Source organism: Orussus abietinus, unplaced genomic scaffold, assembly GCF_000612105.2.
Source record: "Orussus abietinus isolate OABI.00-Male unplaced genomic scaffold, Oabi_2.0 scaffold33, whole genome shotgun sequence".
In the NCBI taxonomy this organism is placed as follows: Eukaryota; Metazoa; Arthropoda; class Insecta; order Hymenoptera; family Orussidae; genus Orussus; species Orussus abietinus.
Genome location: NW_019394294.1, coordinates 265,206 through 283,513, shown reverse-complemented (window position 1 = coordinate 283,513; position 18,308 = coordinate 265,206). Strand labels below are relative to the sequence as shown.

The following is an 18,308-nucleotide window of genomic DNA, read 5'->3' as shown; positions in this document are numbered from 1 at the left end:
CTGTACGCTAAGATGTGCTGTCCAATACGATAACAACTTGACCACTCGGTCACGACCCGATAATTCCTACGAGTATATATCATTTTCTCCCTGAAATCGTCAAGCGATGCTTCGTTATTCGCCAATTAATCTCAGAGCCTGACTTTGTTTGTCAAACGTATCTGCACCATGGATAAAGTGGGTGACGTATAAATTTAAATATCGCATTCGTCTCCGAATTTGAAGATATTATATCATATTCCTAAATACTTTATCGTCGTACTTTTCAAGGAATTCATTCTTGAAAATCTGATTTTCCGTTTGAGACTGTAAGACAAAATTACTTTATTCATCAAGGTCGAGTACTATATATCTGTTAAAATTAATACTTTCATGCCTTAAAGTAGGGTATAACTAAATGGAATAGATCCACATTGTGTAAAACTTTAGCCCGTAAAATTAATAACTTATTCCATTGGATTATTTGTTGAAGAGCTGTATGGCAGGGAAACTATGGGGAGGACGATTCTCAGAAAGCACGGATTTAGAATTAAACAAATTAAACGCATCTCTTGACATCGACAAACGGATGTACGCTGAAGACATACAGGTTTGTTAGACCCTTAGTATTGTGAAGAAAAGGCAACAATTATTGATCAGAATAATGAACTATGAATTAACAAATTAAGGCGAGTATCGTATATGCCAAAGCATTGTGCAAGGCGAAATTACTAACCGAAGATGAAGCGAGGAGAATAAAAGACGGTTTAATAAAGGTAAACGAAAGAAATCCTTTGGTAGTGATAATGTTATATCAGGGAATATTGATAAGAAATTTAATTCAGGTGAAAAAAGAGTGGGACAGTGAAAAATTCATAGAAGTACCGAGCGACGAAGACATCCACACAGCTAATGAACGAAGACTGACGGTAAATTAAATCTCAAAATACATAATTATTATTTCAGAATTAACAAAGCATTCCCTTTCAGGAGATTATTGGGAATACAGCTCGAAAATTGCACACCGGAAGAAGTCGCAATGATCAAGTCGCGACGGATACCAGATTATGGTTGCGAAAAGGGATTGATAATATTTCGAAACTGATGAAAGATGTTATCCAGGTAAAAATAGGTTTAAAGTGCTGCGCAAATTTCAAACGCTATTCGGAATACATACTCATTATCATTACTTACAAAATAAATGAATCGTTACAATTTCATTCAATTTATAAAATGATCAGAAGGGAAAGAAAATGTTCCTTTCGATTGTACGTATTTATTCTATCGGTTATCAATAACAAGACGTATAAAATATCTGTCTCAATCGTGAAGGTACTTTTAACTCAAGCCGAGAAAGACATCGATGTTCTCATGCCAGGATATACTCATCTGCAACGTGCACAGCCAATTCGTTGGAGCCATTGGATACTTAGGTAAACATATGAAACAAGTTTCTCGCTCAGAAATGTATTTGGCTCGAAACTATAGTCCCGTGATAAGACATACTACAAATGTTTAAACGATATCGTTTAGTCTTAAAAATATTATTTCACTCCTTAACTGTTTTCAGTCATACCTGGGCCATGAAGAGTGACTTGGAGAGATTGCTGGAGATCCGCAAACGAGTTAACTCCATGCCTTTAGGATGTGGTGCATTAGCAGGAAATCCTTTTCCCATTGACAGAACCGAAATGGCGATTGAACTTGGCTTTGAAAGCATTGTGAGAAATAGCATGGTAGCTGTTGGAGATCGAGACTTTATTGGTAAGACGTCGATTGATGGCCTTTGTTAAAAATCCTGCATAAAAAGACAAGCATAATTAACAGATGGAACATACACCATATGCATATTTCAAATTTCTATAATTTCCGTGGAATATATTTGTTACGGTGAAACACCGAAATCTGGAAAATGTCGACTTTCACCGGTGAATGTCAACATTCACATAGTCGCTTAGTGTATGTCCGAAATATTTGCTAAATACCCTTATTTCTGACTTACACCGGTATCTGTTGACATTCACCGGTGTGTGATTGTCGACACACACTGGAGAGGGTCCGAATGTACAACAATGTAATGAAATATTCGATCTTTCACCGACGTATTTAGTATCTGTTGACATTCACCGGTGAAAGTCGACATTCTCCAATTTCGGTCATTCACGGTAACATATTCACAAACAATTGTTGGTCGAAAGTGTTATCGAGAAAATACCTTTTATTTTTGAAACAGCTGAGTTCCTATTTTGGGCATCTCTTACGTCGATTCACCTGAGCAAGCTTTCCGAGGATTTGATCATCTACAGCAGCCAGGAGTTCGATTTTGTGAAATTATCAGATGCCTTTTCCACTGGCAGTAGTCTGATGCCTCAGAAACGAAATCCGGATTCCCTGGAACTTATACGGGGAAAAAGTGGAACACTTTACGGCAAGGTATATAAATTACAATACTTTTCTCAACATCCTTCGTAATAGATTAAAATAATGGAAAATAAGGTCGCAACCACCTTGTTTAACCCCTCGACATACAATGACATCTGGGAGACGTCATTCATGTGCCATTGTAGACATTGACATTTCCAAGATGTCAAGAACTGCCTCCGGCCAAATTAAATAGTATTTTTTCGGACGCATCAAAGTCCGTTTTATTTCTTTGTCAAGGGGTTAATTGATATTAGACCTCGTTCTAATATAAGTTTGTTGAATTAAAATTTATTTGTAGTGCGCAGGCTTCATGATGACACTAAAAGGACTCCCTTCGACGTACAATAAAGATCTGCAAGAAGACAAGGAAGCTCTTTTCTCTGCGTACGATACATTAGTGAACGTATTGAACGTCACTCAAGGAATGTTAGAAACTCTAACGATAAATCCAGAAAAATGTAGAGCAGCGCTGACGTATGATATGCTGGCAACCGACATAGCTTACTATCTTGTTCGCAAAGGGGTAATAGATATTGTTTGAAAATCGATGAAAAAGGTAACTGAATCAATCATTCCTTCATGCAGGTCACTTTCCGAGAAGCTCATCACATTGTTGGCCAAGTAGTTACCTTGTCAAAGGATACTGCTATTCGAGACATTGGCCTGTCGCAATTGCAATCTATCAGGTGAGATAATAATACATTAATATTCTACATTTACGGATTGAATAACAAATGTGTCACCTCTCGTTCTCAGTAAGGCGTTTGAAGAGGACATCGAACAAGTTTGGGACTTCGAGCGCAGTGTTGAACAATATCAAGCTGCAGGTGGCACAAGTTTGACCGCAGTTCAACATCAAATTGCACTTCTTCGTTCCTGGCTATGCAAAGAAACCAGAAAGTGATTAATTACCTGGTTAATAAAAATCATTAAAGCCTGCCCCCTCGGTGTAATGCTCGACGGCTAGATTAAAGAAGTCTTCCTTATCAATGGATTTACAAGCTATATTTTCTTCAAGAAGGCCAATGATATGTAAAAATACATATATTATCTATATACAATGCTTCATAATATTGTATGGGTGCAGCAACCAAGATATACATATATATATCATACATATATTCATATCCGCAGCGTGCCGCATAGATTCGTTCGAGGAATAAAATCGAAGACTCCGAATTTGATTTTACGGTGGAAAGAGAAATGACAACCGACGAAGAATAACAGGCACTCTCTACATTTCGTTAGGAAACATTACATTTACGAGAGGCTTGACGAATCGAGTCCTGGCCGATCATATAAAAATTTTACAGTAATTTCGATTCAATGTTAACTCAGTCGGAGTCAACGATGCACTATATGCGTCATGGACGTATAGAAAATAGTATCCAAAAACGAATCAAACTCCTAAATACAATTTCCGAATTAATTCACTAGTCCGGCCAAGATCCGAGAAGTTTAACAGGAATTTCTTCGTTGCTACGACTTCACGTAAACCACCAATAATTTCATTCGGATCTCCATATATATATATATATTTATAAACATCACGCTTTGGTTGCAGATTGACCTACTCGTCAAAGCGAGCGGCTCCATTAAAGTTCAACTGAACGAACATTACGAATCTCTCTTTAATCTATGCTGTTAACCGGTTATTTTGCGCATTGCCTGCGCAATTAAATGATCGGGCATTTTCTAAATCAAGAACGAGCACATTTAAGTACTAATTTCGTCAATTTCCGCTCTAAATAAATCTATTGTTGCTTGCAAGCTTGGATCAATCGATCGAATGGAAATATGTATAACTGCATATTCCTTACACATTTTGCCTGGAACTTAATCCACATTATAATTCCAGAAAAGGGTTACAAAATTTAATTACACCATCGCTTTTCATAACTCAATCGTTTGCAAGAGTACGGTGCAAAGTGTCAGTACTTGAGATCCTCGCAGCAACTTGCCGCTGCAAATTCGACAATGTTAAACCGTCTTTCGCATTACAAATCGAGACATAAGACGAAGAAAGTGCGTATTTCCCCTTTTAACAATTAGTTGAAGAAAAAAAAAAGGCGGGATACTTAAACGACCCGAAGATTGTTTCAAGAAAATGCATGGGACTCGGCGGACCTCGTCATTTGTTGGAATCGTTTCAAGCAAGTATAACTGGCGTATTGTCTCTTATCGGCATTTCCTGACACGTATATTCGTACATTTCAGTTTCGTCGAGTTTGGTCGGATTGCAACGCTCGCTTCAATTCGAGATCCTCGTGCCCTGATAAGGGCCAACAACTCGCAGCGTTGTGTGTACCGTGATAAATAATATTTGAAAATATCTCTTCTACCCATACTCTATTTTCATACAGTCTAATAAATTCTTAATTATTCATATATATATATATATATAATTCTTTTATACTGCAATCTTCAAGGCACTCCAGATTTTTATATTACATCTGTATTTTACAAGTAGATGGTGCGTCCTGCTCGAAGCATTTTAACCGTACAAACAACAAGACGCTACGAACAACGGACCAATAATCGCTCATATTTCCATCGTGACCGATCTTGAACTCCCAAGATCGGACCCTTATATTTAATTGCCCTTCCTGCCAGTTTCATGCTGTTCTGAAGACGACAATGAGGTTCGAGTAGGCTACAAGTTCGAAACCTTGTAAACCAATTTTTAGAGATTACGAGGTCGAAAATAAACTGTAATTAACAATCACGATCGCTAAACCGTGCACAACTGGGACTGGGTGAATGGAACGAACCGATTGTATTGTACGAGGGATTTTCCAATGAAAGTTTTACGATATCCAAGGTACAATTCATTAATTAACCCATTCGAAGCCAATGACGCACCGTAGACGTCGTGGACAGAACTTTTAAACGTACAGAAAAAAGTTTCGGCTTCGAATGGATTATCCGACCAGCTGAATAACGAGTCACGCTTAACCCATTACCATCGAATAATAGCAGAAATTTTTACTGAATTAGAATAAGACCAGCTTAGTTAATCATCGCTTATTCAAGTACTGGTTAAAGGTACATGAAGAAACACTGAAGGCTCAATAAAAACGCCTCTGGTCTGACAAAAGCGACATCTCGAGTACTCGACGTCCCAAATTGCGGATATTAAACGCGTTACGGAACATTAAAAATCATACGTACGTCGTTACAAAGTATTCCCAAACAAGAAAGTCCGTTCATATATTATAAAAATACCGATATCCCTACAAATGCAACGCATGCTGTAAATTGCACAAGTTAACCCAACAAATCCAATTCGTACAATATCACGTTTCGTGGCAATCCCAAAGTCGCGTTTTCGCGTGCATCGAAAGGTGTATTAATTGCAACACTCGACCCGACTTCACGCGAAAAAGGTGAGTAAAACACCCTAGAAAAATAAAGCGGGCGTGGTTCCGACGTTTGACGGAATTCCAGTAGCCGCTGAAAGATTAAAGAAAACAATGGCCGGATCCTGATAAAACACGGTAGAGCGATCCTGCAAGAAATAGAGAGGGTGCAAGCTGCCAAGTCAATAAGTTATTGCACAACTGGAAGTACGTGGCGCCCGTTCAAGGGAAACCCTAACGTCTAGGTCAAGGTTCAGAGAGGCAGAAACAGCAATGTCGACTCGAATGTCTCCCGAATCGCGCGGCTCCGGCGAGAAGGGGCGACCTCTTTATACAAAAAATAGGATAAATCTCCCGGGACGATTCCCATACGAGTTTGTCTCCCCCGTGTCGTTGATAAACCTTTGGCTTCTCGCTTTAGTGGTAGCAAGTTTCACAAGCCTTCTGTTTCGTAGTCGTGTACATAAATACAATATGTTACAGAGATACACTTAACTATACGAATGCATGTACATCACCTGCTGCTCTTTGCCCTCCGTTTCTCCTCGGATTTCTCTCACCTAACAACGTTAATGATAATGTACACTCTGCGGTACATGTACAGGGTCGCTAGTGACTTCATGGTGTTTCTGACAAGATATCCCAGAGCGATGTGCAAGTCTCAGTCGGCCTTTTGCTGATACAGCTCCTTCAGGGACTTCAGCTCGTCGATCAGCATCTGGTTCCTGTTCTCCAGAACCGCCACGCGATTCTCCAGACACTTGATGTACTCCTTCTTTTTTCTCCTGCACTCGCGGGCTGCTTCCCTGTAAACAGCGACGACGCATATATTTTCATATCATCTCATCTCCCGTTCTAACGATTTCCTAAAAATCTGAAGCTGCGCTTCTCGTAATTCTAGGTAAAATTTGCGGTTCTTCACCTATTCTTCAGCAGTCTTAATTCCCTCTTTCTGGCATTGTCCTCGGCCACGACCCCATGACCTGTGTCAGCTGAAACGTTGCAACAATCTGTACTCTTAAAATGAATTACAACTTATTGATATCGTAATGGCAAAGACTCGCGAGGAAAGTAGGAACGGACGCGGAACATAACTTATTGCAAACGTGCTAAGGATCGGTCGTATAATATGTCCTTTTTGGTCTCGTCTCTTGCCGGGGTCAATCTTCAAAGTTGACCCTGAAGATTACTCATCTAGTTACTCGACCTTAAGGTGATGTGAAAGGGTCATTCTATACATATAAAACATCAAAATATTTCCCCAAATTGGGTGCACCGAATCATTTGAAACTTCAGCGCATGATGATGAAAGTCCTAAGGAAGAACGCGATGCTCGTGAAATTTTATTTTTCAACGAACATTTTTTTTTTCTTTATTTTGTCCAGACTAGAACCAGGATCACATTTTGGTTTTGGTGAAAAATGAAATTTCACGAGCACCGCGTTCATCCTTAGGGCCTCCACAATCACGTGTTAAAGTTTCAAATGATTCGGTACATCCAGTTTGGAGAAAAGTTTTATAAATATAGAATGATCCTTTCATATCACCTTAAGGATCGGTTGCACCAACATTCGACTTAAACTCCTTAATCAAGAATTACTTAACTCGCGAATCAACCAATTCCAGGTGAGTACAAAACAGTGGATTCTGATAATCGGTTAGGTTAATTTTCGTCGGTGCAGCCCGAATTGCACCAATTAAAGATTAACTAATCATGGTTAAGAAACTTCTCACCGATAACGGTTAGTGCAATCGGCCTTAAGTCTCGTCACGAGTGCGATTCTACGAGTAAACCGCAAAAAGTAAACTCAAAGCGTAGGGGTTCTGGCCATGTATGTACAACGGAGTGCACTGATAAAAATGCCCGGATAAATTTACATACTCAATCATTGGTTATTTCGATGCCACAATAAATTCCGGTAAAATTACATTGTCTCTGTAACATCACATTCGGCATCTAAGTTAAATTAAAGAAAACTATAATATAATAATTGCATCCAATTCAAGTAAAAGTGCATCAATACAGTGTTACCGTGTATTAATGCCTTTCTTAATTTATAATTTTTCCATTTTACGCCTTTCTATGTTAACCTTCGGTCATGAGGTATGTAAAAATGTATGTAAATTTCCATAGATTTGTATCATAGGGTGGCGAGATTCTCGTAGAACGTGAAGAGCATCGGAGAAAGTTACGAAGAAAGCACACCTGGGACATAGAACTGTGCATCCTGGCCCTGTGCATACTGTACTATAGCTCCACCCGCCGTCGCCGCATTGCTCATTGTTAGCGTGTGAAGCCCTGGAACACCCTCCCCTTGGGTGGCAATTTGAATAGTGCCCGCAGGAATGACTGTAAAACATTAACATTAGAATCTTGAGAAACGAAACAGCCTCTACGCAATTGAACGCAAGAAAAGCCTTGCCTACGTATGTTCTTTTTCTCATTCTTTCTTTTTTTTTTCCCCCTCTATCTCTCGGTATACATTAAACGTCCTTAATTACGTTCTCTGAAGTTTAAAAGCCTGAACAAACGAGGATGCCACACCAAGCGATATATATTTTCCACCAGAACAAGATTTCTAGGCAGTACACACAGGGATAGGAGACGCGTCGAAGGCTTCCTCCCGATTAACTCGATTACTGGCGAGGATTGACTGTCCTTTGAACAAAATTATGTAAAAAACACGGGAAAAGGTGATAAAAGATACCGGGACGATTTACGAGCTTGAGGTGACCCCAGGCTCTACGTTGGACGGGCGGGAAGGGTGGTCGAGGATAGACATACTGAAGAAAAAGTAACCAACCTGTCTGATAATGGAGCGAGTGGGAAGACACTTCACTGTCCACGTTAGAGTCACACTCTGAGGAGGATTCTAGGGGGGGCAAACGACCCTCTGCAACACCGAATCAATTCGAAACCCCGTTAACTGCACAGTCGTTTTTGCGGTTTTCACATAGACACGACCAGCCGGGCCTTGTGAATATCATCCTAATCATTTTTCATTAGCATTAACACACAGAATCCAATTTTGAGGACAAAACTTGAGCTGGGGATTTGTTTCGTTGAAACGATAGGGTGAAACCGAAGATAGGATGTATAGCGAGGAAACTATAGATTGTAGATTCACTCTCTCATTGGTTGATATGACTGCCATCTTCATAACGTGAAAATAATCCCTCTGACATTAAAGACTTAACAGTTAAGCATTTGTCATTTTCACGTCGTGAGAACGTTAGTCCTGGAAGTGCAACCCACGAAGTAGTATTAGGAGATTCAATGGCATGTATTGAAATCGTCCGCACTTTAGAGGTCCAAGATCATCAGATTTTTTTCTGCTCTAGTCCCGAGAGCGCCTCCTCGATGGAATTATGAAATTATGCAATTAAATATTATCGTCTGCTGGCGGGTCCGCTAGTATTTATCGCGTTAAAAACATCACATTCTGTATATCATGCTTGAAATTATCGTTTCACTTTGCGTACCTTAATTGCAAAGTTAAAACCACCTTAGGTAATTTACGTCGATAGGGAATGTTTCCGTCACGTAGGATTGGAGTTCCCTCATTTTCCGCAAGTAGCGCTTGCATTGTTAGACCAGCGAAAATCTGAGATCCTGGCTCCCGATTTTGGGGCCACTTTCTGGGGAACCGACCATAGGCGTTAGGTCTCCTTATACTACTTCATGGTGCAACCAATAGAGAAATTCCAGCTACAGTGCGCTTCATTATATTCTCCATCTTCGGTTTCGCCAATTCCTCTTAGTATTAGATTTCACGGCCTTCCAGATGCTTACCCCTAAAAGAGCCAATGAAACTCGAGATATAAAAGCTTGTCTCTTCTCTAATAGATAACATTCTTACAATCTATTCACGAGGTTTCTAACAGATTGAAGAATTTAAACGGTCACAGTCATGCCGTGACAGATTTCATTACTCTTCCTAGGGGGCAGTAGTCACGGTTTTACCTTCCTTCTACATTCTAAATATCTACATTTTCAAGGCAAATCGGAAAACAAGAATTTAATAAGACGTAAATTACCGAATACACCTAAATCGCTTTATAATTGGGCATGGAATTGCCGAGAATGAGAAATTAAACGACTGAATGTATGATAAAGTTCACGCTTAATTAATGATTCCTTCTAAAATTCGTTTTTTCCTCTTTCTTATACTGATGCACGATTGACGCCCAGATTGTCAAACTGAAAGATTAATCGATGGAAACTAGGAGGAAAGATCCGAAAGATTTAACGACCTTGCTCTCTCGGGCTGCCGATCTTGCATCGCTAGACGATCAACTCGTGCAGTCAGACCATACTGAAAGGAAAGGTAAACAGAAGATGATCATTTCCGAATCGAATGACACCAATTGCCTTTACGGCCATAGGAAAATTCAATTGCATGTGGTCAGACATCTTCGTTACACACACATTTGGTAATTGAAGGCACATAGAATCGACGTTACTTCTGTTGATACTACTCTATTTCTGTTATACCGAGAAAGTGCATTTGTCGAAGAAAAGAAGTTATTAAACACGTGAAATTGTAGAAACTATTGGAAAGTATTCAATCGAGGACATGTTATGTTCGAAAATGTCACGTTATTAAACCTTAAAACCGAAACAAATTAGAGACTCCTCTTTGTCTCACTCTGACTCCTGATATCGGCACGAAACATTCTATTTTCCTAAATATAATTTTCCGGTGTTATAAAAAAGAAGCAACAGCGTTAGCTATAAAGGAAGGAAAATACATAGAAGTTAAGTAAACGTGACATTAATCTAAGTTCAAATATTTAAGTGTTTCGATTTTTCCACGTAACTTAGTGCCATTGTCGTTGTTCCTTTACAACATATATCTTGCGCTTTACCTTTGATAAACACTGCTTGCCAGTAATGAAATCACCAGTACGTGGACTCGTTAAACCACACCTATGAAGAGCTTGGAGTATCAAGATAGAATTTTGCTTGAAACTAATAATAAAAAAAAATGATTAAAAAATATATAAATTGGCGAGGGGTAATTTCTTCAGAGATCATAGCTTGAAAGCATGATATTGCTTTCTCGTATTACTTTAACATTAAATAAGTTAGCTTGGTATGGCATCCTGCTCTAATTGATCCACCGCTTCTCGTTGCTTACAGTGTATTGTAATGTGGACTGAAACTGATTTTCGTTAATCTTGAAATTCGGCAATAACAGAAATAAATGTAGTCGTCGCGACAACTCTGCTGTTAAGTGTTAAATCTACCAATTGCATAGAATAAACTTTTAATTGAAAACCACTAGTCGTATGAGCTGACATGCACTTAATAATAGGTAAACAATTCTATGGAGACTGACAGATACACCCAAAGCGTTCTATTGTCTTAAATGGCCGGATTACAGTTCTTTGTTTTATGTGAATTGATAACTAAAATAATTAACTTTACGAGGCCTCGTAATATGGACCGTTGCGTAAAAATAATTAACTTGATTACCTGCAATTTCACCTCCACCTAGATCATTGAGAATTTTTCTATAAGACGGTCGTCTGGTTAAGATATCCCTCCTCTTCTTTGGAGATTCCTCGTCAGAAAAGCTATCATCACTCCCAGTTTCAACAACCTTACAAAAGAAATCACATCAGTTAGAAGTGTTACTAACCCGGGAGATAATTTTGACAAAGAATCATTACTTTTAGATAAGTAAAAAAATAAAAAAAGTACAATAAATTGATTGTCACCAGGAAGACGTAAAATATTTCAGAATATAGAATTTGTCATTATGTGCACGATTTTAGAAAATTTTTCATCTCTGTGACACGGACGTAAGTACCGCTTTTCGAGAGTGAACTATGTCGAAGTTCATTATTTACCTCTAACGTCAGTTTTTACTCTATAGTAAAAATATTACGTCGGAGGTAAATAATGAAAATGATACATCTATGAAGTCACATTTTACATGCGGCATCCGATGGTCGAAAATCGTGCCGGTTATAAAAAAAAAAAACGTCTAAAATCATGTCCTTGTTATAAAAAATATCGTATGCACCGAGAGGAGGGTACTTTTTACACGTGTTTTTCTTTCAGTACTCCTTATGAAAAGTCCCTTATTTCCCCCTTAGTGAATAATATATTATTATAGAAATAGCGAACTAATAAACATTGCCTTTAAAATAAAATGTTATTGCTATGTGGTACCTGCTAATCAGCAATAGAATAATTGATTTAAATACCTGTAGAGTTTGCAAACTTCCTTGCGTCGTTTGGATGACGGAGTTAGGTTTGCTTACTAGAATTACGTTTCCTTTGGAAATGGCTACTGGTTGAATGTTTGTCGCAGTCTGGATTACTGACTGTTGGTTTGGCTGTATTACAGATTGTACCTGTAAAAAATATATACGACATGTGTAATACATCAGCATTGGAATAAAATAAAGTTATAAATCTCATTTTTCAGTAAATAAAACTCACGCAGAGATTCGACATTAACAATATTCAAAGGGACTTAGAATTCCATAGCCTTTATATAAGAAAGGATCATGATGCTTTGGCATACTCAATAAAATGATATCTTTACCGTGTAAAAAGTATAAGACATAATTACCACTAGCGTTCGTGTAAGAGTGCAGATTGCTGATATAAATTGATACACAGCTAATATTCATTACTTTAAAATATTGATAAACTGAATGGTGAAAGGATTACAAATGGAATTAAGATAAGCATTCCGAAAAAGTAAACGTGAGAAATACAAATTTCTCTTGTAGAAAGTACTGAGCGGCTATAACCAGCATTATGCAAAGTTATATGACAAGGTCAAAGGCCCGTCATAGGATGGTCACTCAATTTTCAGAAACTTCCTGCATGTTTCCTAACTTCTTGACCCAGTATTTCATAATTTACAGTCACTGAATTTCACTTTTCCATTTTCTGGCATATAAAATTCATTATTGTTTTCAAAATATCACAAATATCACAAACAGTAGCCACCCCCTGTCTTAAAACAGGAATCAAGCACCAATGACAAGTGAGTCGTATCTCATAATTGCATGCTTGAGAGAAGTAAGGGTCAAAAAGAGATTCATCGAGCATAGATACACAGGAGATCCTCCTGTATACCTGCGTGGTCCCCGACGACGGGAGCGTCAGTTGCACAATGCTGGTAGATGCTACCAGATGATGGGTTTGCTGCTGGTGAGTTCTACTGAGTGACTGTACCGATGTGGCGATCGCCGGGGCTGCGGCATCTCCACCCTGGGAACTCTGCGACAGGGGGTCGACGGTCGATCCGTTTTCTTCAACCATACTTTCCATAGCCCGGGGACCGCGAGCCCTGAAAATATCATTTAATTCAATAAACAGATCTTTTATTCATTACAATTAATAGGCTGTGAAAAATGAATTTATTAGTCTACAATATGATAAACCGCATAACATAACCTACCGAAAACCATCCAATTTAGTCATTTACTGTCAAGATGGAGCCATTAAAATTTCCTATTATTAATATTTCAATTAACATAGTATTTATCGTATAGGTGATAGGAAATTTAGAATTGCTATATGTGGGAAAAGGAAATGAATTTAAATTAATGCTGTAAAGTAATTTTTTTATATGAAGTATTTTACACATCTTGAGCGCAGAAACCTGAAATACTTATTATTAGTTATCCTGGATTCTTGGATCTTTAATCACGGGCATTATATAAAGCTGAATTTTAATTTTCCATCATCCTATTATTCAGTGACGTTATCATTCTGTATACATAAGTATATCTAGACATGTTTGGATGGAATAAAACCTAGAACAAATATTTTATAAGTATATTATCGCAGTAAACTTGTAAGAAAATTTCAATTAGCATTATAATCAATGCTGAATTATATCTTAATTATTTGAAGAAAATCAGTGCTATAAGAAACGGAATTATCTGAAAGATTAGTTAGACACATAGTCACCAATATGCATATTTCATGGTATCTTCGTAGTACAGAACTGCATTTTTAAATTCACCAAGTAGACAGGCTTCAGTACAGCAACTGCATCACTTATGTAAGCACATCTAAAAATACTAAGCAAGAAATAAATCTCGATACTTCACAAAAAGGAATATCAAAGTAAAAAATTATATGAGATGATGTATAACAAGCACCGTCGTAGAGCCAAAGTTGAGCCATCCTCGGCAACATTAATGTTACAATCGAGCCACGTGTCACTTGATGAAAAGACTATAAGTTTTAATTATATATTACAAAAGCTTTGTAACAGAAAGTAAACTTATTATCCAACACTCACGTACAAACAATTTTAACTAGTCCCCAATTACCATGGCTCGGCAGACATAAGTTAAAATACACAGAATATGAAACTGGAGCGAACCTTTAATAAATACAACCACGAACATCCCTTTCTTTTCAAACCATTTCGTGTAAAAGAAACACGGTACCTTAAATTTACGATACAGCTACTCCACTGAAACTCACATAATATGAAACTGTACCATCTGCACATTAATTTACATCCGCTAAGTCATAGCAGCTGGAAACTTAAGGTTCCTGTCCATGAAAAATTGACTCGGCGCCAGTGCTGAAGGTTAGTCGAACAGGAGGCTCGCCATCTGTTCCTCATCCAGGGCTCTCGAGTCTGGCTCACCGAACATCATTTCGAAGTTTCCCGCCATCGGCGATCCAGAGGAGCAACTGCGTCATTTACATAAGCGCGTCTAAAAATACTAAATGAAGAATAAATCCTCTGGGGAGCATCTCGCAGAAGTAACAGCAGAGTAAACATTGTGCGAAGGAACGGCATGCCAGGCTCCGCCGACACAGCCAGGTCGCGCGCGTCTCGGCGACGTTAGCAGCGCGGCTGCGGCCGCGGTAACCGAACCTCGGGCTCGAGTCGCGTCCTTACATTTCGACTAATTCCACGCTCCCGTGTTTCTCGGGACGCCATATTTCGAAGGTTTAACTTGCAGCGTGAAACTGCACGCGGCAGGACCTGCGACACCGGGATTTCGGGCGCATCGCGAACGCGCTAGCCCATGCCCGCTTGTTATTATTCTCCAGCTGGGTACTTACCAGTTACGTATTTCTCGTCACCAAGTTTGCTGCGATCGGAGTGGGCAAACGGGCAGGTACGTAGCAGCCACGTCAAAACTCCAGTGGCTTCGTCACTGGTAGAACCCGCGACCTCCGCGCCGCGCCGCTGCGCGCCTCTGCGCACTGAGCCCTGCGCACCCGCGCCAATATGGCGACGATCATGGCGACTCCCTGCCTCGCATCGACTCGACATTTCCAACACCCCGTTTACTCGTATCGATGATCAATTACGCTCAATGGTATTTTTATCGAACTTCGTCATGCTTGCATATACTACTAAAATTTCCACACGTGATTCCGTTTGTCTTAGAACGCATATTTGATTTTGGAATGCTGGAAGTGGTATGGCACTGTGGAGAAATATATCTGTGTGTTATTATGTTGACTCATTCGGGTCGTCAGAGGTGGAGCGGGAGATGTTTGGGAGACCCGTATTGTTTCTTTGTATAAGAGTGTCTTTGTCACACTCCTTAGTGGGGTAAGGGAGAAAGAGTTCGCCTGGTCTCCGGAGAGTCCGGGTGGAGGGAACATATTAAGCTGGATTGAAATGAGAGAGAGGCTTATATCGGGGGACTACTTTTCACTCGCCTGCAAGGCGCCAGTCCAAATTAGCACGATCTGTTGCTCAACGTTGCCATTACCGTTTCTTTGATATTTTCTCAAGGAGCTCCCGATTCTTATAGCGAACACCCTTTGATATTTCGATTTTTTAATTTTAGTAATAGTCGAGATACCTTTTTCAGCATGAGAAATCCGAATTGTCTGCAATGGTGTTGGAGAATGATCAATAACACGTCGCTACTTCGGCTGGTATCGAAGTTCGCTCGATATAATCACATTCGTGTGACCTTTTTCAGACGAGAATAAGCGTTCTTTGGATACACTTCCGCTTTCGGTGATAACGATGCGAAAGAGCAAATATAACGGAGCGAAAGAATCTGAAGATTTCAAACATCGCGCCATTGTTCCACCTGACATGTACTTCGAAAAGCCATAGGGTTTTTCCGACTTTTGGAAACAGTTTGCCGCCGTTTCGGAGCAATTTGACCGATAACAATTAATTTTTTAACAACTTCTTTATAAAACAAGTATTATTACACCCTGTACTTTATACTTTTATAAATATAAGTATATTGAATAACCCGCACGTTTTCCTCTGTACTTTACGAATTTTGAAATTTTGCTTTCGAATGTTTCATGTTAATTTGTTTTCGTTTTTAATTACAGCACGTCACCGTTTGTTGGTTCCAAAAAACGAAAACTCGCCTCAAAGTGATAAGCTTCTTTCGAATTGATTTATATTTCAATTATATTTAACTCGCTCATCCTTAAAGAAAAGCGCAGAATTCTCTTTTTTCGAGTTAATCGGCCAGTCGCTAGTCGTGCGACGCATGACTTGGTTAAGGAAAAAAACCACGCCTGAATATTAATGAGATCCGCAATAATTCATCACGTATTACCGAGGCACCTGGTGCGAAATTGGTGGTAAATTAGTCACAGTTCTCATTTCAGGGACAGTCAACGTTCGCAAAATCAAACACAAAACAGGCAGAAACCACCTGCAGCATGAAGATTAAAATTGCAACATTCGCCGTTATTAATTGAATAACCCGAAATATACAAGAAAAGAGACAACGTTTGAAATCATCCCATGGTAACAAAAGCGCTAGCACGGCCTCTGAAAAATAAAACAGCATACAGTAACATAAAAGAACAATTTTCCAGACGTATAAGAAGCCTGCATTAAATGTACAAATCTAAACGCATTGTAAACAATTTTCCTGCTTTTACACCAATTAAGAACCTTACGATGAAATGATAAAGGGAAGGAGGGGACCAACGTTTGCAGTGATTTCACGGTCGACAACACCTGTCTCTGAAAAACAAAGGAAGGGAGTACAAGCAGAAAGCAAGAAAATTATCCAATTTGGTGTTTCTATTACAGCTGGGTCACGAGAAACAGGGTAAAAAGCGGAGGTGCCAGTCACAGGGATTCGCCTTCAATGCCTTCGCCCTGCCGAAAGCAAGGTCCGCGGAGTGAGGGGGGAGGGGGCGCTGACGTCATCGGGTGACGTCATGTCCACATTTACGGTCTATAAATATGCAGGTGCGCAGTGTGAGTGGCCCGCGAGCGCGCAGCTAGCCCGCGACGGTCGGCCTGCTGCCTCCAATCTGGTTGCCACGTATGCACACGTATGTACGCGCGTTAATCTGCACACAGATACAAAAATGTATTTCTCCCTCCGCTTCTGGTCGCCGATTGGTAACCTAGGCGTCTTTTCCTCTCCCGCGGCCGGTTTCGAGCGTTTTCAAGAAGACGATGTGTGGAGCGGTGCAAACGGCATGGGCGTGCGCGCAAGGGATACGTCACCGATGTCATTGTCGCACACTGGACAGGTTTCGGTTCAATGTCAGTGTCGCTTCGACCTTTTCTAGTTTCATCTCTTTCCTAGTTTCAGATGCGGCGGGTATCGCTTGGGAGGAGAACTGGCGGTTATGGAGCGCTGAGCAGAGATTGATCTAGATACAGCGATTATTTTGCGTTAAGTAGCTGAATATGTACGTTACAGGGCAAGAACAGGTTTTGGTAGGTTAGGGGTAGAGGGTTGACGTGAGGGTACTCTTTTTTACTGCCTTCGTATAAACATGTGTATGTATTATAAATAAACTTTAGAAGTGTGTATGTATATTTTTTACCTTCGCCTGGGATGATTGTCCGAAAAGAGTTTAGAAATGTAGACGAGGATTTCTGACCTTTATAAATGTTTGGACATGTATTGAGCATTTCTAGACTTTAGACATTTTTAGAGATATTATCGAACGTTTCGAAACTTTGTACACTGTTAGCTGACTACCTTCTGCTGCTAAGCGTGCGTAAATCTTTGCAGCGAGTGACGTCATGGAAAAGTCATACATATGGAAGAGACCCTCGTGCCAGGCCGTCGAAATCACTCCGGTCTTTCGAAACCACTTTCTAGGTATGCGGGGAATATCTTTCCGGGCTTGCTGCACAAATCGAGCGATTATTCGACGTCGAGGAATATGAGGGACACTAGGTGTAGCGTTGGTCCTGGGTTTTAAAGCGGCACTTGAGGCGCTTTAACTACAAAAAAAGGGGACGGTTACGCGCTAATTGTAAGTTGACTCGGTTCCGCTCCCTGCGACGTCATTCGAATAAATGTGACTCATGCGGATGTTGATTATCGTTCAAGGCTGTTAAGTTGTCGCTACGCAAATATAGGGGATAGATTTTGAAAATGTAGATTCCAGGGTAGTACATGCTCACAAATTTTTCAAAAATGTTCTGCCGCTGCCCCAAGATGTTAAAAATGTTGGCAGAAATGCGGGGTAATTGAGAGGCTTGGACATAAAAGGATGCGATCTCACTTATTTTCAGTAAAATGGGAGGATGAGAATATTTAAAAAATGTGTACTTATATATTTATTAGTATTCATTTAATTCA

At 39.7% G+C, this 18,308-nt stretch overlaps 2 protein-coding genes and 2 long non-coding RNA genes across 16 annotated transcripts; 2 read left to right on the top strand and 2 right to left on the bottom strand.

The window, feature by feature from the left end:
• The first annotated feature begins 93 nt into the window (after window positions 1-93).
• On the top strand, window positions 94-3,459 carry LOC105695524 (argininosuccinate lyase). The gene is made up of 11 exons (XM_012417103.1): window positions 94-177; window positions 473-589; window positions 669-755; window positions 825-908; window positions 970-1,101; window positions 1,312-1,412; window positions 1,550-1,743; window positions 2,213-2,412; window positions 2,702-2,926; window positions 2,989-3,089; window positions 3,160-3,459. The coding sequence occupies exons 1-11, from the start codon at window positions 169-171 to the stop codon at window positions 3,305-3,307; spliced, it is 1,398 nt and encodes a 465-aa protein (XP_012272526.1). The 5' UTR covers window positions 94-168; the 3' UTR covers window positions 3,308-3,459.
• On the bottom strand, window positions 1,402-2,283 carry LOC105695531. Its single transcript, XR_001103641.2, has 3 exons — window positions 2,195-2,283; window positions 1,556-1,777; window positions 1,402-1,484 (listed from the first exon to the last, which is right to left on the bottom strand). It is a non-coding gene; the product is annotated as an uncharacterized LOC105695531 (long non-coding RNA).
• On the bottom strand, window positions 3,387-14,956 carry LOC105695526 (cyclic AMP-responsive element-binding protein 1). 12 transcript variants are annotated; one of them, XM_012417115.1, is made up of 9 exons: window positions 14,824-14,913; window positions 14,230-14,477; window positions 12,865-13,078; window positions 11,979-12,128; window positions 11,242-11,368; window positions 8,567-8,656; window positions 7,969-8,112; window positions 6,685-6,754; window positions 3,387-6,568 (listed from the first exon to the last, which is right to left on the bottom strand). In XM_012417115.1, exons 2-9 carry the CDS (start codon window positions 14,247-14,249, stop codon window positions 6,424-6,426), a joined length of 960 nt encoding a protein of 319 aa, XP_012272538.1. In that variant the 5' UTR covers window positions 14,250-14,477; window positions 14,824-14,913; the 3' UTR covers window positions 3,387-6,423. The 12 variants fall into 12 exon arrangements, with proteins under 12 accessions (XP_012272538.1, XP_012272540.1, XP_012272547.1 ...); XM_012417117.1 differs by lacking the exon at window positions 14,230-14,477 and having other exon boundaries at window positions 14,824-14,956; XM_012417124.1 differs by lacking the exon at window positions 14,230-14,477 and having other exon boundaries at window positions 12,964-13,078; window positions 14,824-14,956.
• On the top strand, window positions 14,475-17,525 carry LOC105695530. 2 transcript variants are annotated; one of them, XR_001103640.2, is made up of 2 exons: window positions 14,475-14,879; window positions 15,702-17,525. It is a non-coding gene; the product is annotated as an uncharacterized LOC105695530 (long non-coding RNA). The 2 variants fall into 2 exon arrangements; XR_001103639.1 differs by lacking the exon at window positions 14,475-14,879 and adding an exon at window positions 14,998-15,083.
• Window positions 17,526-18,308: the final 783 nt, after the last annotated feature.